The sequence below is a fragment of the Aythya marila genome, assembly GCF_965140915.1.
Source record: "Aythya marila genome assembly, chromosome: 7".
Classification (NCBI taxonomy): domain Eukaryota; kingdom Metazoa; phylum Chordata; class Aves; order Anseriformes; family Anatidae; genus Aythya; species Aythya marila.
The window spans coordinates 26,300,613-26,320,970 of NC_139048.1; the positions used below are offsets into that span (position 1 = coordinate 26,300,613).

The following is a 20,358-nucleotide window of genomic DNA, read 5'->3' on the forward strand; positions in this document are numbered from 1 at the left end:
CCCCCAGCAAGGATTCTGTTCTTGGGACTCCTACAGCATATATTGAACCTACAGTTCACAGGTTTCATGCTTTGCGTCACCTATCCTGGGAATGCACACACATTTAAGAAATGCACCAAGTTCTTTAATGCTTGTTCTTGTTACTGTCAGAGTAGACCTGTTCATTTTGTCTGCAGGTGTTTCTTTTTGTTGAGACAGGGATGTTCAGCTTTCATGTCATGTTACACAACACATTTATTTATACAGCACTCTTTCTGGTGTCTTCCTGTGTTTGTTTGCTTGCTTCTGCTAGTTGTAGTATAACCCACTATGACCAGGAGATCCTGGCCCAGCGAAGCCAACAGCAGGGCCACCATTGTCCTGACAAAGACAGGTTTTCCTCTCATGTCAGGCAAGTCTTGATACAGGGTTGTAAGTTGGACCGTAACACGCTTCCACAAAATAGTTCTATGGCAGCATTAATAGGGACGCCCTCATTACCTAGTAAAAAGTCCCATATACTTAGTCCTGTATACATTACTGATAGGTAAAAGTTCATTAGCAAAACAACTTTTTAATGCTGAAGGCCACAGTTTACGTTTCTAGGCAGATCACTCAGACCTGGACCCAAACAATTTATATTTCTGAGGCTGACACACACAGCAATCTTTTTCCTTGCATGACGAACAATATGCAGCCAGAAAATAGTCCGTGGGAAAATTTTGCAATAAGGTGCAGCTGTACCTTAACATATTTTTCTGCCAATATGTGTCCACAGGTCCAATTTCTGTTCTAAGTCCCAAGGAGATCAGATGCTACACAAAAACCTATTACTTGTTCTGCTCTACTCACAGTTCATATAGCTCAATAGTATAATTACTAAAGTGGAAAAGCTTCTGACTTGATCGAACGAAGTTATGTTTGTGACAGACTGACAGAAGAAAATGGCAGCTTTTCTTTATTGCTCATCAGCCAGGCATTCTCCACCTCAACGTCTGTGTTGGTGCCACTATACAAAGACATTGAATATGGAGAGAAATGTGGGGTGGCAGGACTTCAGCGTAGAGGCACTACCAGAAGCACTGCTTAAACCATAAAGCTAGGGTTAAGTCACCTAACTAACCCACCATATACACTGCTTATCCAAAGCTGGTAAGAGGCGAGGCATCGCCATCTCCAGCAGGAGTGAGTGTGCTGGTACCAGGACGGTGCAGCCAAGCATGGGCACAAACGGGGACATAGCTTCTGCAAAGACTTCCTCTGCTGTAGGGGGACACACGGCCATCTAGTGGCTAGTTCTTCAGTGAGAGACTGCTGGACAGGGCAGTGGTCCAAATTTTAACCTCACAATCTACTTTTTTTCCAATGTTTTTGCAATTATTTCTATCACATTATTTTATATCTAAATCACATAAAACCTGGTAATCGATACAATAACCATAACCTAACATTTGGGAGTAAAAACTAAGGGAGAGAATACTGTCAAGTGCAAACATATGAATTAAAAATCAAATACGTTTTCACCAAGTTTCTATTAATCAGAAGGACTACACAGTTATCACATGTAGTGAAAAATGACTTTGTATCACAACTCCAAAACATACTATAATTCATTTTTGTTACTAAACAACACCCTTACAGGGGTAAAAGAGGCTATGTGGAGCCAACCATTATAGTGTAACATTAAAAACATAGACCAAAGGAGGTATAAATGGTAGGAAAGAGCATTTTATTGTATGATTGCTTTATAGGAGAACACATGTTTCAAAAACACAGGTAATTGAAACACAACAGTAACAGCAAATACCCAGTGAGGAGTATTTAAATATTATATATATGTTAACATCTTCTACAGACGAGGCCGAGACACTGTTATGTGATATCCAGCCTTCTCCCATCAAAGCAACCCCCAGTTGCATGCAATGCTAACTCCAGTAAGGAAATTGGACCCCAGAATTTTCCATTGTCTAATTAGAAGCAAGAGATCTGCTGACCCTTAGTCAGAGTTGGGAAAGTCATCCTTTCCTTTGCCCACAAAAAGTTTGAGGCTCAGCCATTGGTTTGAGTACCTGAGTCACATTTTGCCTTTATCAAAAGAACCAACAGAGCAGCAATAACAAGTAAACAACATTTTGTTGTCTTATGCTGATTAAAAGGACTCTGTCTTTGATAGCTTAGATAATGAAAGACACTGAGGGTTAAAAAAAAATCAATTTCCAAGAAAATATCCTTTTCTTTCTCTCCATTTAAAATCTAAAATTCCATTCCTTGAATACAAAGCTGTCAGATTTCAATTTTGGGAGCATCCTCATATTAGTGGACTTCTCTTCCTTGGTGTTTTTAAACAGAGAGAGCAAGTGTCAAAATACAAGTTTTTTAGGCACTTCCCATGAGAACTCGTTTCTTCCAAAGTGACCATAACATGCAGTTTTCTGGTAAATGGGCTTTTTTAGGTCTAAATCCCTGTGAATATTAGAAAAGAAAAGAAAATTCTTCACATTATGATAATCGTGGTATTTAACAATAAAATCCTGATGTTGATACCCATTTCACGCCCTTCATCTAGGAGGCATTTCTGGAGATGCAAACACACCGGTAAACATGCTCAAATATGAATTATAAAACTGACAACAAAACTTAAACATTAAGTACTTTAGGGCTACAAAAATTATGAGTTTTAATGGAAAAGAAGTATCTCTATTTCCTTTCATAAAACAACACATATTTCTTTTTAACAGCAAGGTTTAAATTCTTGGGATAAAAAAATTATTCATTTCAATTGCGTAGACTATATAAGGCCAAAGGCTGAAAGCATGTGAAACTGGAAAACAAATGTCACCCTTAAAAATATGGCACACTGATGGATCCATAAAAACTATCAACTCCAAAGTCTGACAAAAAGTCTCTTTTGTAGTGCATAGAACATTTTAATGCTAGCTTAGGAGGCTACTTATTAAATTGTAACATCGAATGGTTTTGCAAGTACTCAGTTCTAAGATGTGATCGCGAAGATATTTATGTATATATGTGTTTCCATACCTGACAATGACTCCAGGCCGAAGATCAAAGTTTTTGTGCACAATGTCCAGGAGTTCTTTCTCTGTTCTTTGTGAAGTTCCATAAGTGAATAGTGAAATGGACAGTGGTTGAGCTACTCCTATGGCATAAGACACCTACAGCAAAAATACAATGCAATTATAAAGTATGGCACTTTGGTGGGCAAGAGAATACAAGAGAACAAAGCACTCATTCCTGAGCCTTCTGAGGAAACTGAAGGCCTCTGCTTCCTGTCCTGTAATTGTATAATCTGTATTTGTAGGGAAGAAAAAAAAAAAAAAGAGAAACCTTTGAAAAAACTGAGGTCTCTGGACAAATTTCTTTTTCATTACCTAGTCATCCCATGTTCATGACAGTAAGTGTCAGAGCGTTAAGGGCTCAGGAAATGTCTGGAAAACCTGCCGATAAAATGAAAGCTAGGTGACACATTCCAGCTTCAGGGAGCAGATAGGCTGTTAGCCACATTACAGTGGTCTTGAACCAAGCACACTGATGTCTTTCTTTCTCCAGCCCCAATCCAACTGCAAGACAACTTCAAGTACAGTGCCTTGTATGACATTTGCTCAAGGTAAAGCTGAAAATGACCTATCTTTTGGAGAAAAGCAACATCCAGAACAAAACATACCTGAACCAGAACACGGCGACAGAGCCCAGCTTTCACAAGGGACTTGGCCACCCAACGGGCTGCATATGCTGCTGATCGGTCCACCTTTGTATAGTCTTTTCCAGAAAAGGCACCACCTCCGTGGGCTCCCCAGCCACCGTAAGTATCCACAATGATCTTTCTACCAGTAACACCAGCGTCACCCTAATTCAGTAAAAGAATTAGGCCGTTTTACAATCCACTTTATTATAACTCTCAAGACTACACAGCCCTCTGAAGACTATGCATGTGTAAGTTCGCCACTTACGGATTGTTCTGGGATAGCTGAAGGACTTAACTTCTCAATGAACTCCTACAGTGGCTATAACTGCTCTTTAAAGTCAGATTCGTAAAATAAGCCATACTTTACTGGTGTTTGGTAGCCAACCAAAGAGCTTTACACCTAGAAAGCTAGAGCATTCGGTGCCTGCTTCAAAAATATGGGAACACTATGGGATCCTCAGTCTAAATGCAATCCATCTACCACAAACAAACAAAATACAGGATATTGCTACCAAAATACATGCCATAAATGAACCACTGAGACACTTTATGTTGGGTTAAAACAAATAGATGAGGCTTTCATTTCTTTTGGCCAAAATCTGAAGTAGGGTGAATATCAAGTCTTTCCCTTTAATTTAAGGTATGCCAGTGCTACCTTATACACCACTACGTGGAGGCTAGCACTCAGCACTTCTGGTGCGGTATCACTACAGAGACTGTCATACAAGTATATGCTAAAAACACATTTCCAGCTTCAAAATATTTACACTCTTATGCAAACGATACAGAACAGGTATGGAGTAAACGCCGTTAAAGGTAATTGAGAAGTAAACATTAGAACAGATACTTATATACAAAAATTGTAAGACATTAAATAGGGAAACACAGACAACCTTTTGGCTGCCTGCGCAGCTATCTTGCTTGCTCCTTATAAGTATTTGATATTTTCATTCAATCTAGGTTAGCTGATCACTACCTGACTAATTATCTGACCCCTTATTTAATAAATTCTAAGTGTTCTGGTGTGAATGGAAACATAGTCTAATTTAACATTCAGTTCCCACTGCTGTGGGCAGGTTTGAAATTCCCTTTCTATACAATATCATGCCAGTAAAATTCAGCTGCTGGAATGTTTGCATAGCAAACACAGGAGGAAAGCCAAGGTTTTCCTTAGAAAGACCGAGTACATACACAGACTAAAACCTTTGGCACTGTTTGTCCCACTCTGCTAAGAAAACAGCGAGATGAAAATCTGAATTGCAGATAGCTGAGCTTGCCTAAAAGACCCTGTCCTCCTGCGCTTCTGCTGCTTGACTCAACCCTTAATTTCTGACTATGGCACAGACAGGTGTGGTGAGAACACCTTGTGTGCCCTTATGACTTGACAGCAAAAGTGAGTGAGAGGAAGAGAAATGGACAGCTGAAAAGAAAAAAAGCACACTTCCGTTTAAAGGGGCTGAAGAGCACACATAAATTGTGTGGAAGTCACTTCTGTAATAAGTTGTGATGTCCTTATACTACCAGCAGGTGTTGCTTTTGGGAAAACAGTGATAGCAGCAAAATGACTGACTATGGAACAGCCAGAATTCAAGGGGCCACTATGCTTGGAAACATAAGGTGAAAATCCCCAAGTGAAGTACGCATCTTCCTTAGATGAATGAGGCTGCAATTTAAGACAGCCTTCCATAGCTTGCTTTATTAAAAATAACACTTAGCTGTACTCAGAAAGTTCATGACATAACAGACAAGGAAACAAACAGTAATTTTCTGATTGCTGCAACACATCGTAAATTGTGCAAGTCCAGTGATGATAGTGGCTGTAAGGCCATGGATACACAGGCAGATTGACCCACACTAAGTAAACTTATCCCAGGCTTTAAAAGCTGCAAAGATACACTGCAACATGTCTGCATTTGTACATGCAAACATAAGCCATACAGTTCCACCACAAGAGTAGGAAAGGTATTGCTGGTTGACTTACGGGTAATTATACTATATTTTACAATGTGTGCAGTTTAGGTCACACCTCAAAGCCTTGCATTTTTTAGTGGTTGCAGTTCAGTGCACAGCTGAAGAATTTCGTATGTGTAGCCTTTTGCTCGGCATGCAGCTATGATTGCCACAGGTTGATTTTCTAGAAGTTACAGCTCAAGTTTGGCTATCCATTTGACCATAGTCTAGACTACCAATGACACACAAACTTATAGTGATACGCTGGTTGCTTCTCACAATTTAGGACTGATGTGCCAGATGGGCTGACCATTTCTGTTAAGGCACACACCCACTGACAATAACAAGCTGATACAAACAACAAAATAATATGATACAAACCTGAGGTCCTCCAATAACAAAACGTCCACTAGGCTGAAGGTGATAAATAGTTCTCTCATCCAAGTATTTTGCAGGGACCACGGCTTGAATTACACGATCCTTCAGGGTTTTGCGCATGTTCTCCAGCGAAATGGTTTCATCATGTTGTACAGATATCACAATGGTATGAACGCGCACTGGGATGACTGCTCCATTCTGCTGGATATACTGCACAGTGACCTGAATAGAGCAGGGAGAAGGGGGAAGAAAAAGCCACCCACTGTTACTATGAATTGTAGCTACTTATACATCAAACCTCATGCTATGCTATTCCAATAGAAGAACTGCAACAGATTGTCAATATTGATATTATAATGACCACTGCTCACCTGGGGATGAACCCTTCTTCTTTATTCTTCATTTATGCAGTGGTGAGGAAGAAAAGAGTTGATATTGACAATTTGGTTTCCTATGAAACTGTCCACAATGCACCTTTTGGTTGAGATTCCTAGCTACACTGCCAAGCCTCAAAAATTTACATTCTTAGTGCTTCTTCAAAAAAGGCCAGTCTAAAGCCCTAAATACAAATAAAACCTTCAAATTTCCTGTTACTTTTTCAACCAGCACCGAGCATTCAGATCTAAAGGGTTTAATGTTCCCTCATCTGTATATGGCTAATGCATCTAACACTCTGATACAGGTTAACCATTTTCCAACAGTCGAAGAGACTATTGTAAGTCTGCAAGTTCTTCATCTGCTACTTGTAGCTTTTACAGTAGCAATCCTGATACTCCAACCACCACTGATTTTTTCCATTAAGACCATATAACATTTTGCAAAAGTAAAAAGTGATAGTTTTCAATGACTTGGACTATCCATAAATGATTGGATTTCTACTCTGCTGGTAAAAGAGAGAAACCAGAATGACAGCAATATTTACCTGTGTCTTAGAGTCAGGCCTCAGCCAAGGAAGCTCTCCGTTGCGCCTCAGCTCTGCTAACCTGGCATTCAGTTTATGAGCAAGAATAATTGTTAGAGGCATACATTCCTCTGTCTCGTCCGTTGCATAGCCAAACATCAAACCCTACAGGAGGAGAAGAGATACTTCAATTACTGTTAAAAAGCACTACAACTAAAGGCAAGGAGATTTCATCTGAAACAAAAAGTAAACAGTACCCTCGGGTTTACTTTCTACTCTTTACATTACAGTCCAAGAAGCCTAAACTGGGATCAGGCTCCAACATGCTACAGTGTAATGAGAAACAAACCGCATTCCAGTAATTTTTTACTGAGGGCCTGAAAATTTCCATGTTGGGCAAGCAATGTGGACAAAGACTGAGAGGTGTCTGTGAAAAAAGTTTCCTCAAGAAAAGATCTGTTTGAGCAAAACAATATCAGGGCTATTCTGTCATGCAAAAGGTGTTCTTCCTGGTCTGGAAAGGTTGTAGAGGCAGAGGCTTTCATGTATGAATACTGCCACTAACTTCTACTGCAGCTCACATCTGACATTTCAGTGGGATAGAATTTGGATGTTGCTTAAAAGAGGTACTACTCAACAGTTAAGGTTCCTGCCCGAGATTTGCAATACCGCATGCTTCTAGTCCCAGCTTCTACTATTATGCGGTCACATTCCCTGCATCACATTCTCATCTGTTAGGCAGTTAGTAGCATTTTCTGTCTCCTCACCCAGCACATGCGGTGATATAAAAATAATAAAGCGAGGTAGCTATTCAACAGGAAGGGAGACCATGAAAGCGCCAAAAAATGTCAGGTGTCTTTTCATCTTCTGTAGCTTTATGTCCCTGTGACAGCATAAAAACATTTTAATCTAGTCCTCAAGGGTTATTTGAACAATATTAGCTTGGCTCCTGGACTCTGATATGGTTCTCAACAGCATTGTTATAAATTACATATTACTACTAATGATACCTACTGTAAATGTTAAACTCATTCATACAGACATCGGTCAGATTATGGAGTTTTTATGTTAGCATCTTTCTCTTGGGAACACACAGTAATTATCTACGTGTGTTATTTCGCTCACAGAAACACAGATTGGACAGCCTTAATTATGTGGAACACCTACCATAATAAAACAGATCTCTGCCTCTGGGAAATAAAGAAGAATTAAAAGTACTCTGGCATATTTGCCTTCATTGTACTAATGCTGCAGACAGTTGAAGCATCGCTTAATTTTTTGCTGTGTAAAATCTCAAGAGCTTTGTGAAAGTGGAAAGATCTTTTGTTTATTCCATTGTACACAACAAACCAGGCTGCAAGATTAATAGTCTAAGGAATCTAAAACTCCTTAACAAACACACGAAAAACATAAGCAAAAAAAAAAAATTGCTAATTTCTGAAGGACACAATCTGAGCTAGTACAAACTGACAGAGCTCTCCTGACTTCTGTGGAGTACCATGACAAACACCAGTTAAAAGCCTGCCCTCAAACAACTTCTGACTGTTTTAATAAAGATATGTTTCTTATTCTGGACTAGCCCAAGATGGATGTGTGCAAATCTTCAGATGGGCTATGTTTTTGAAAACTGGGCAATGAGTTGGGGTAAGTTCTTTACATTCAAACAGCTTTAATGTTTTAGATATGATGTCATGTCTACCTGATCTCCAGCACCAACATCTTCTTCATCCCTGTGTAGATGAACACCCTGGGCAATATCGGGTGACTGCTGTTCCAGTGCCACTAAAACATTACAAGTCTTGTAGTCAAAGCCTATTTAGAAAAAAGAATAGTGGCAAATTATTTTCTTCTGTTACAATTGAGGAAAGTAACATGTAACCACACAACACAATTTTCATTCTGAAGGATACCACATTCAGAATTCACAACCTAACTACTGTTTCTTGTTACATTTTTGTCAATACAATGCTTTCATTCTTCTGAGGAGGTGATACGGTATATAGGGTCACCTTTATTGATTGTTTCTGTTTGTTTTCTCTTGCTTTGGCACCCTATTGCCAAGCCAACTCGGGTTAGGAAATGCTAACTGGAGAAAACTAGTTTTTTAAAAAATTGACTATTTGGGAGTCTGTGCTAAATAAACAATGTTGAAAACCTTTTTTTATAAATTCTTATGAGCTGATGTTAACCTCTAACTGAGGGATCTGCTCCCTGATACACTATTTGTAATACATGTAGAGTATGTACCTAAATCTCTTGTGGGAATTTGTGTGAGAGCCATAGACAGAGGAAAAAAAAATTGAGTCTCACAGCAAATCTGAAAGTAGGAAATTACTCCACATTAATTTCAAAGACCACAAGGAAGATTTTAAAAATAAAATCACAGACTTGCATATGATTGTGGCAAAATTTTCCACCTTTCCCTAGGTATATTAAGAGTAATTTGCATCTCTCCAAATCCAGCATTTTCTAAACCTGTACCTACTGCTAACTGTTACCCACACTCATGTTCATCCAATGAATACACATCCATATGCATATGATCCATTTGAAGAATCCTCACCACCCTCTTTTAAATAGGCTAAATAGAGAAGTAAACAGTATGTCTGTGTGCAATTGGTTTACCCTTTTGTGTACTTCTGCATAGCAGGTGTTATTTACAGGGTCACTGCATCTGCCATTATCATTAGGCTGTTTGGGTAAAAATCAGTTTTACAAACTACTAAATATGACAATACATTCTGGAAGCCCTGCTGCTATGTCATAATAGAGGTAATTTCCAGATGTGTTGCTATACTATTCTCCCACTACATTCTCCCTGGAAATTTGATAGCTATTGAAGGATTGCAGGAAACAACTGTTTTTAAATAAAAACCCTTAAAAAATGTAATTATTGTTAACAGCATCTTTGGAATACCCGTAGTGTATAAAGAGATACATGGCAAATCAGATGGTGGAATGAGTCTGGTATATAAATCATTTTGTCTTTTCTGTCATTTATACGACACACAAACCTGACCTGGACTGCTCAGCCTAGGAGTTTGCTCAGAGCTAATAGAGCACCTTGTACAGCGAGAACCTGCTCTCCACCTGAAAATTCTGGATGCTACTGCAATGCACATACATAATGATAAAACAAAATGAACTGAGTTTCTTCGTCCCTCTCTTTCTGACCAAAATGCATTAATCAGCTTGCAAAATAACAGATTCACGTTCTCCCAAGTTTGGGTTAGTGGTAGGTTCTGCAGCTCATGTTCATGCATAAAAGTCGATTCTGCCTTCTCCTTTTTATTTTTAACTAATATATGATGTTTTTTTTTCTACTTACAGGGATAAAGCCAGAAAGTGTATCATGTAGCACCACGTAAGCAGCTTTCACACGGGATATTCAGTTTTTATCAGACTAGCTAAAGCCCACATAAGGAAGTGCTGACAGACCTGGTTTGCAGTTGCCTATTGCTTGCTCTTCAAGGATTTCATAAGATTTTCCACCAACCTTTAGCTGAATCATCATAGCCAATGTGTCTAATTGCATCTCGGACAACTCGTTGATAATCCACAATAGCACGAGATGTGATCTCCCCACAGAGCAACACCATCCCTGTTTTGCATACTGTCTCTGAAAAGGGAGACGGAAACAGGATTAAAGCAGCAGAATAACCAGTCCGCTAGGACAAACAACTATGTTTGTGATGATGGTGATTTAGAGAAATATACCGGGTATATACAGTATTAGTACTTTTCAGTCATATCTTTGGCAAAACTAGCTCCTTCCACGACCAATTCCTGTAATGATGCAGTGATATGCAGAGTCATTTAGGGAAATGTAGTATTAAACTGTGATTTTTAAATCCATTTAATCTTTAATCACTCTAAGATATATTCTGAGGCTAAATAATTCTCAACAGTGATTATCTATTTCGAAAATGTGCCTCCAGTCCAAGGAGGAAGAATGTGAGGATGGGGTTTAGTTAACTGAACTAGGAAAATGAGTGTTACAACTCATGAGACAACTGATGGTACAACTCTGTCTAAAGAGGTATCAAGAAAACAAGCAGTTACAGGGTCTAACACTGAAAAATGAGGACTTTATTAAATATAGTAAATGTACTTTTCAACACCATACAGGATATACTTTTTTAACAACATACAAATACTCTTTAAATAATCCACCATGATGAAATAGAATCTGTTTCTCAGAATATTCAGTTGACACACAAAATTAACAACCTTGTCTGTCCTTCTGTAGTTATTCTATCCTTCTGTTACCTGCTCAGGCTTCAGTCTTTGTAAAAACTTCAGTTCCTTCTTGTTTCTCCTTCTCTTGAGAACTGTTAATTTTTACATATTTTTGAGAGTAAAATGAGTTAGCACACGACACCTTCATGCTCTTTGCGAACATATCAAAAATAAAAGACAAGTGACTGGGTACTGTCTTAAAGCAAAGGAACAAAAAACTTACCACAAGCAACCTTGGCATTTGGGTCCTGCTTGAGATGGGCATCTAGCACAGCATCACTGATTTGATCACAGATTTTATCTGCAAGACATCAAGGTTGTTATTCAAAACCAGGGCACTTAATACAAAATGAGGACCGTTTGCATCCATTTCAGCAGAAAAGTGCTTTAGTAAGGAATTCCTTTATTGCTTATTACTGAAGTATTTAGGCAAACTAGATAAAAAAAAAAAAGTCACATGCAACATCCTGCAAGCAAAACCAATACATAGATGAAACTTTTACTTACTAGTGTAAACTAATACTGACTACAACCTCACCTGTAGTTTTCTGCACGTCAGTGTGAAACATGTTATGTATAGAATTACCTGAGAGGCTGAGGTAACATTCTACTCCTTGCCTTCTCCTTGTCTGCCACAGCAGTATGCTAACAAGAAGGTAATATTCCACCCCTAACTTCCATCTCCCCAGCAAAAAGTTGGACTGTACCTGAGTTACACAGCTGATACAGCCTGACTAATAGTTTAAATCACTACACATAACGTACAGCTCAGTGTCAAGCACCTGTTTCAGGTTTGCTTCTTCTCACTGCTTCCCACAATCCTGCAATGTCATCTGCTCTTAATCTCTGCATCCCACTTGAGATGGGTGAGTGAGGAGCAAATACCGAAACAAGAAGGGATTACCAACTAATGCCTGCATCAGATAAATGTTGAGTATATCCTCAGTGACATTCCAACTACAAAGGTTTCACCTCAGGTTTATCTTTTCTGTTTCTTTTTCTTTTTTTCTTCTTCTTACCTTTTTATCGAATAATGACTCTTTATTGAATAATGTAGCTAATCTATTGAGCACAAAAAAGCAGCATCGATAACAACGCCTATCACCTAAAAATTGTAATATTTCTAATATATTTTAATTTTGTTGTTCTAAAAAATACAATGTCAATTATTGCATACAATGTTTAGGTGTTGCCATAACATGCTCTGTGGCAAAATAAACATCTTCTTCCTTGCCATTTGCAACCCAATCTGTCGGAAAGCCATGTTTTATACCAGTATGTCGTTTGAGTTTTTCTACATATAATCTCAGGTCAAAATAAATTCTTTTATCTCATGAGGAAGGTGTACATTTAGAGGGGACAAAATCAGAAACTAGATAACTAATCTGACTCTGACACTCATCTCCCATATTAACCACTTCGATATGAAAAGAATGAACAAAAAATATGTTTAGCAAACATAGCCTGCAGTGGAACATTCAACCTCATGAGAACTGTAAGTGGATTACTAAATTTGGGACAATTATTACCAAACAGGAATCAGATACCATTCTTGCAATTTAGTTGGAATTCCAAATGAACCTTGTATAGCAAGACTGGGGACAAAGGTAGCAGAACTTTGATTAAAATGTATCTCTGCTTGCCCTCTTCAAATTTTCAATTTTGTACTAGACAGTAAAGTCATATTTTCAAGAAAAAAAAAAAAAAGATGAAAATAACTAATTTTTGATTATCTGGGTGGAACAGCAGAGCAATTGGGACTTGATGACCTCAGGGCATGTCCAATGCCCTGTAGTACACTCCAACTGATTAAGACTGCTGTACAGTCTTTTTTCATCATGCAGAGTTTCTATGGCACAAAAACATTTATCCCTGTTCTTGTCCTACATGAAACATCTACATTAGATGTCAATGTCCCATACTAGTAAAAGTTGCCTGTATGTAATATATCATTTATTATATACAGACTTCTTAAAACACTCAAGAGGAACACAAGTAATCCCATTACTGATTTGTCCCCATTCTTCTTTATGGCGCCTATCCAGTACAAAGAACCTTACATAGATTTTGCAGGTTTATATTACTTTCTTACCTAAAACTTCCCTGAAAATTTCTCAAGGGAGCTTTAATAGGCAGTTAAATCAAAAAGTGCATGTAGCAAGATGTTTCCATGCCTTTTTTTTTTTTTTCCTTAAGTATATAGTTAGAATCTACACTCCTTCATGTTATTGGTAAAAAAAAAAAAAAAAAAAAAAAAGCTCTTCTGTTTCCCTCACGACAAATTAGCACATCAAACATTTGTGAACAAAGAATAAAAGAATATAGTCTTCTTTCACAGAATTGGAACTCTTATGTTAGCAAAGTGTTACTCTGAAAAGCTCATGATAGTAAACCAGATGAGGGGTCAGCCACAAAGATGGAATTACCTCCATATAATAGCACCAGCGAGACTCCTCCAGGAATACTTAATTTTGGTGGTGGCATTTAAAGATCATGGAACCATAGAATGGCTTGGGTTGGAAGGGACCTCACAGATCACATAGTTCCAACTGCCCTGCCATAGGCAGGGATGCCACCCACTAGATCACGTTGCTCAGGGCCTCATCTAACCTCTGGTCTTGAACACCTCCAGGGATGGGGCATCCACAACCTCTCTGGGCAACATGTTCCAGTGCCTCATCACCCTCTGAGTGAAGAATTTCCTCCTAACCTCTAATCTAAATCCCCCCTCTTTTAGTTTAAAACCTTTGCCCTTCATCCTGTCATTATTCGATTGATCAAAGAGTTGCTTCCCATCTTTTTTTTAAGCCCCCTTATTTGAAGGGGACTTATAAGAAGCTATTGGAAAGTTTTTAGGACAGACTGAGAAAAACATCTCAAAATCGGAAAAGTGTGCCTTAAAGGATGAAATTAGTCAAGCTCAGTCTCGTTTTGAAAGGCTGAAGGAAAGGTAACCTACTTGAGGAAATAACAGCACTGGGTCAGTCTCTAAAAACCTGAAAGATGGTATACTGAGGGAAAAGTTTCTGTTTGATGGGCAATAATGTAACTGCATTTGATAGCTTGAAAATAGAGAGAAAGATGAAGATTCTAAAAGTCTATTCCATCTAGAATTCTGCAGGATCCCTTATTCCTTCAAAACTTACATTAGAAATGTTTTTAAAAGTACAAATGAAACTCAGCCATAATTAATACACATGTTTGAAGAATTCTTGCATGAAATTTCATTACTTGCATATAAAGTTCAGGCTGGATTATACATCAGAAGACCTTCTGGTCTTTAAAGTCTATGTGACAATTTCAATCACTGAAAATAACCACTTTGGATTAAAATAGGCTCAGACAAATGAGTTTGATAATTCATGCATGATCTGATTGCTGGTGCCAGATCTGAATCCTAGTGCAACTAGACCCCTTTGTTGACAAATATGGACACAAGTATCAAAACCAGAAAGAGAAATCCAGCAGGATGATCCGCTGCTTAATGCATCATATTGAAGGTCTGTCTATTAGGAAAGGTCTCTAGTAGAAAATAAAACCAGGCATTTCTATATTTAGCAATACTTAGCAGGCTTTGTGCGCCTTTCATTCCGTTATTTAAATTCCTCATCTCGACTGTCCCATTTCTCTCGTAGCTGCTACATATGACAAAATATGTCTGTCTATTATTAACTTTTTGATAGAAAAATAGAAAATATTTCACAATATTGAAAAAGCAATGTCTAATCTAAGGATTTCTTGAATGAACAGGAAAGTATTAGAGAGCCATCAATTCTTACTAGGAAATCCAACCATGCCACAAAGCTAGCCTTATGGCAGAGATGCCAAATGGCCATAAATCTATCTCCTGCTAACTATAAAAGGAATGAATGAGTCCAGGAGAGCTGATGATAAACCCTACTAAAATGCCCAGTTGTCAAATTATGAATTAAAGGAGGTATTCAGCAACAAAGGTGATCTCCACAAATTAGGAGAACCTTCAAGCATCTTTCTGCATAGTTGATTGTAGGTTTATTATGTGCTTCTAGACTACATTACCAGCAGTAAGAAGTAACAGTAAGAAGTGCTATATCCTTGAAAATTATATGTTCTGTAACTAAAATCAGTTCTATCTGCAAGTTCTGGGGATCTCCCCACACATTCATCACAAATAAAATCTATGAACAACAATAACAAACAAACATTTAATTCAAAAGGCTCCACCCTTTGAAACCGCAAACAGGTACTACCACACTTCTGACTTTGATCATGCAGTAACTATAATAAACATTAAACATTTCAAAAGGTAAAGTTTATTTTCTTAAAAACCTGTGAGCGTCAAAATCACTTTGGGTAGTGCTGTTTTTAAGGATACCTTATTTATGTCAACAGAACTTGGAGGTGAAATTGTGCATTCAAAATATGAGAAACTGAGCATTTCTCAGTTTTCTTATGAAAAATGAACAGTTAGTAACTATAGTTACTTATCTTGAACACTTCATCAAAAAATAAACATTCCACCAAAAAAAAGTTTCACTGGAAAACCTTCATATAGCTGAATTGTGCTGTATTACATTTTTCCTATTTAAAATGAGCGCTATTTAAAAGCACTCTTCAGGAGTGCTACTTGAAAATGGCAGTGGTACTTCAGTGTTAACACTGCACTGTTTAATCAGCTTATCTTACATGTCCTCTTTGTGCAGTTTACAGAACAATTACATATATTAGGTGTATATAATGTTAGACATCAGACATGCAAGCATCAACTGGCTTGAAAGATCTCTATATTCTGTTTTTGGTTTTTGTTCTAGTTTGCTTTCTTGGGAGTGTGTGGGTGTAATTTTTCTTCTGTGGACCTCCAGAAGATTAGCATGTTTTTAACACAGTTGAAAGATCTCTATATTCTGTTTTTGGTTTTTGTTCTAGTTTGCTTTCTTGGGAGTGTGTGGGTGTAATTTTTCTTCTGTGGACCTCCAGAAGATTAGCATGTTTTTAACACAGTTGGAAGTCTGAAGGTGCTTTTGGCAGATGTTTTTTTCCCATACTTTAAAGAGATTCCTTGATACTTACTGGAAAACTGAATTACATTCAGTTTGCAGGGAAGTCCACCTGATGCCACAGCAGAAAGGGGAAGGATTTAATTCTAAGCAGTTTGGCACCTGTAAGACACTGTGGGTCACAGTAACACACAATGTCTTTCAAAGCACGATGAAACCACTGTGCAGCATGGACAGACATTTCTGGACGGAGGAAAATGGAGCAATGACAAAAAAAAAAAAAAAAAAAAGCTAGGAAAAAATCATGTTATTCATGTGTTTTTATTACATTAAAAAGGAGGAGGTATTATATAAGTCCTTGGAGAGTTTGGAAATCACCCTACTAGATGCCAGGTTTAAAGACCTTCTGGAAGGGAGTCCAAAACTTTATACCCACATTGTTTTGAAGAAGTGGGACTGAGAAGATGGGATAAACATAGTTCTCTGGGTTTCTTTGGAGAGCATAGGTAATGCCTATATGATAATTACTGCCAGCTATTACTTGCCTCTATGGAATCTGAGCTTCTTAATTACACAAAACTTTAAAGCACTGCACAGATATAAGGCGGCTTTCTATATACCCAAATAAATAAGTATGTAATTTCCCCTGCTTTGTTTATTATGAAGGAAGACTGCACGAGTGCATTCAATCCCAAACTAATATAATCAGAACAATTCAAATTTCCACCAGACAAGGATCTGGTTCAGGATCTTTACTTCACATAATGCCCTCTAGCAAAATTATACTATCGCATACAGAAGGGAAGTAATCAAGAACGCGCAAATTATCCGTTTGATATGAAACAGAGGAGCTCACAACTCACAATAGAAGTTTAGTGTTACTGATAACATCCAAAGCCCAACTAGCCTGAGCCTCAGATGCTTGCCCCAGTTTTAAGAAACAGCCAAGGTTTTCCTGGGTGATAAAAAGCTAATGGCATGTCTATATCTCCAGAGTAAAACCATAGCCAGGAAAAAGGTGGATTGGCCAGAAGTAAAGGACAATTTGCTGTCAGAAACTAGACACCTCTCTGAGACCATTAAGACCTTTTGCTGGACTGTGTTCAGGAAAAAGAATTTGCAGGACCACCCAGACAGAATTATTTACTGTCATCCTGTTCTCACTTCATTGGGCAAATCTGGTTCTTTCTTTTGACATGGGTGCTTGGGTTTTCAGTATTCTATATCAAGACCTATGTTGCTTAGAAAAATACAAGCATCACAGAATTGAAAAAGTCCAATAAATTTCAACTTTCCACTCCCTCAACAAATCTCTTGGGTCTATAAATCTCAAAATACCCGGAGATCTGGCATGCTCTGCCAGATGAGATGCTGTATACAAATCTAACAAGTGATAACATTTTCTCAAATGTATATCCATTTCAGAGATGGACAATGCTCATAGGACGTAAAAGGCTTACCGAGAGCCCATAGAGTTTTTGGAAATAAAGAAGGCAATGTGAATAACAACTGAAAAGTAGGTCAAATTCTAAAACAAGAAACTAAACAAAAAGAGAACTGGTTAAGAAAAGGAAACTAAGGGACAAAGCTAAACCTGGTTTTAGCTAGGTTCGATTATATCTTTTCCTGTTCAGAGATTTCTCTATTGCCGCCCCAAGGGGATTAGAAAATGATGGGAGTAGTATCAGTTGTGACCTGTCATCTTCAGAAATATCATTGCTCAATTTAAAATCACCTTACAGGATAACATTATTTTTTCTATGAAAGTATGTTGTTCTACAGCTGCTGGATGTAATTACACACAAATTTGAGACGGGACCTACGTCCCAAGGACTGAATATGGTTGTCATTTTCTGATGGTGTTACATCAGAAAGAACCCCAACTGGCTTAACCTGATGTAGCTGCCTTGAAATTGACAGCAATGGACTCAATTGCATCAGCCATGGATTTGACCTGCACTAAAAAGTTCATATTATAGAGGAGTACCAGAACTATCGATATAAAATTCTCACTTTTGAACTTTCTGTTCTCTGTCATCCACCATTTATGTTTTACTTACATTACATGAGCACATATCTGAAAAAAAACCTTGCACAAGGTACAGGATGCCAAGTTGTGTTCTAAAATAAATACACTTTTCAGGACATCAAAGAGTTTATTGTCTCTTGGATTCATTTGGGGAAGCACTTGTTGACATAAGGTACATGCTTAGGGTAGATGAATATTTGTTTTCCATAAAATCAAACTCAGCTCTGCTGACCATACATAAATTTTAGCAAATAACTGTCTGCTGTTTGCTTAAGCAATTCCATACATTGCATTTATACACAGATGGTGAAATGGGGGAAAATCTATCAGTAACTTTGCCACATGCAGCTGCTGGGACCACTGATTTTTAAATGCTTTAAAATAGCCTGCTCATAGATATTCCTGTCATAGGTGACAGTTTTAGAGCATAGCATATATATATAAGGCAGTTTCACAGGACCCCTAGTGATATGGAACTTGAGAAGCAAGCTATGCACTCTTATCCATATGTGAAATTCTAGTCTACCAGAGATACAGAACTGTCAGATACAGTACTGTCTCCACAGTACTACTGAAAAAAAAATAAAAATCAGATGATAAGGAAGGAGTAGCAACCATGTACCATTGCCCTCCCCACTGTAACACACACCCAGCAAAGGCACATGAAGTCCTGCTAGAAGCACCCTAGTTGTAGCAGTTCTCTAGTTATAGCAGTTACTGCTAGCTATAGCACTTCTATACACTATGTAGAAAAGGTCCAATGGAAATAATGTTAAAATCACTCTGTTACAAAGACTTTCTATAAGACTAACAAACAGGCTTTTAAAGCTTCCTCCGGCTTTCAAAACTTCTTTTTAAGACTTCTTCAGGCTTTTAAAATGTTTAACATGAAAATACTTTTTCTTTTATGTATTTGCCACAGTGGGCTTCTTACCTGGATGTCCTTCTCCTACTGACTCCGATGTGAACATGAAAGCCCCTTCATCATCCAGCGTGTAGTCACATAAACCATCCACTGGTCCATTCATGGTTGTGATGCTTTTCCAGGTGGATTATTTTAAAATGTGGTTGAAGAGTTCTAGCCTTAGTGCCTTCTGTTAAAGATGAAGGTTCTTTATCAGCAGGACTGTCACCGTCTTCACTCACTACCTGTAACACTAACTTGAATTTCAGCGTGTGATTCCAGAATGGGCTGGTATCTGTGCGTGCATGCAAGGAGTATGCATGTGTCTGAAGTCTGTATCCCTACCTAGCCTGATCTGTCAGTCTCTGGGCTGCTCCTATATATGGAAAAGTGAAAGTGCCCAGATAATCATGTGAGGAAAATGGAAGAGCCCATTTCTTAGTAGGGGAGTAAGTTAATTTGGGGATATTTCACTAATTAACTTTGTTCTTGGCAACATTCTAGATTCAACCTATACAAGATTGGATACCATAGGAACTCTAATGAAAATGAAGTAATCCAGGAGTACTGGTGACAGTTCAGTTTAGCTGCTTCTTCAGTTTGTGTCTCCCCTTGTTCTGGGATCTGTGTTGTGTTTCCAACCGTGTGTTGTGGTTTTACAGGGATAGATGAAAGATCTGTAAATGCACGCCTTTTGTAGCAGAAGACTGGGAGAAGTTTGTTCTGCATCATGCAACTGTATTTTACTGTTCCCTTTTCATCTCTTGAAATGTAGCATTCTCTCCTGAAATAGTTTTTTCCTTTTCATACATTACTCTTGCACATTTGAGACAAGAGACACCTGATAAGATATAGCACATGACACATTTCTCCTTTATGCACACCTCTGCCTTCAACTTTAGCCTTCCTTTTCATTCGTCCTCTTTTCTGTTAATTAAGATCCAGCTTAATTTTCGAGAATCATATTCTCATATTACATTCTGTAACCCACAGAAATACACTAACTGACACAATTGGGTACTCAGTATTCAGTTCTGCTACTAAAAATGTCTTCAGTCAGATGGCTAATATTTGGAATATGCTGATGGTATGACAGGTATGAACACAGAGAACATTTTGTGTAAGCTTGTATACAAAAAAAAAAAAAAAAAGTGTAAATATCTACATGAGGCAGACACAGAAAATGCCCAGCATCATTAAAACAAAACAAACAAAGCAAAACAAAAGAAAAAAAAAAAAAGTTTAACTAATCTTAATTCATTTACAGACATCATTCTAGTCTCAACCTCAGACCGAACC

The 20,358-nt window shown here is 38.0% G+C and overlaps 1 protein-coding gene across 1 annotated transcript; it reads right to left on the bottom strand.

Annotated features, from left to right (window-relative positions):
• Positions 1–1,676: 1,676 nt before the first annotated feature.
• On the bottom strand, positions 1,677–19,416 carry MAT1A (methionine adenosyltransferase 1A). Its single transcript, XM_082764433.1, has 9 exons — positions 19,090–19,416; positions 11,374–11,451; positions 10,408–10,530; positions 8,611–8,723; positions 6,933–7,076; positions 6,014–6,232; positions 3,662–3,844; positions 3,019–3,152; positions 1,677–2,442 (listed from the first exon to the last, which is right to left on the bottom strand). The coding sequence occupies exons 1-9, from the start codon at positions 19,181–19,183 to the stop codon at positions 2,340–2,342; spliced, it is 1,191 nt and encodes a 396-aa protein (XP_082620559.1). The 5' UTR covers positions 19,184–19,416; the 3' UTR covers positions 1,677–2,339.
• Between the last annotated feature and the right edge of the window lie 942 nt (positions 19,417–20,358).

Excerpts from the sequence above, each read along its gene's own strand:
- MAT1A (XM_082764433.1), bottom strand. The coding sequence starts at position 19,183 with ATGAATGGACCAGTGGATGGTTTATGTGACTACACGCTGGATGATGAA. Across the intron at positions 6,233-6,932 it reads GGCCTGACTCTAAGACACAG|GTCACTGTGCAGTATATCCA; the intron begins GTAAATATTGCT and ends TGCTCTATTCAG. Across the intron at positions 3,153-3,661 it reads GTCGCCGTGTTCTGGTTCAG|GTGTCTTATGCCATAGGAGT; the intron begins GTATGTTTTGTT and ends TTTTTGCTGTAG.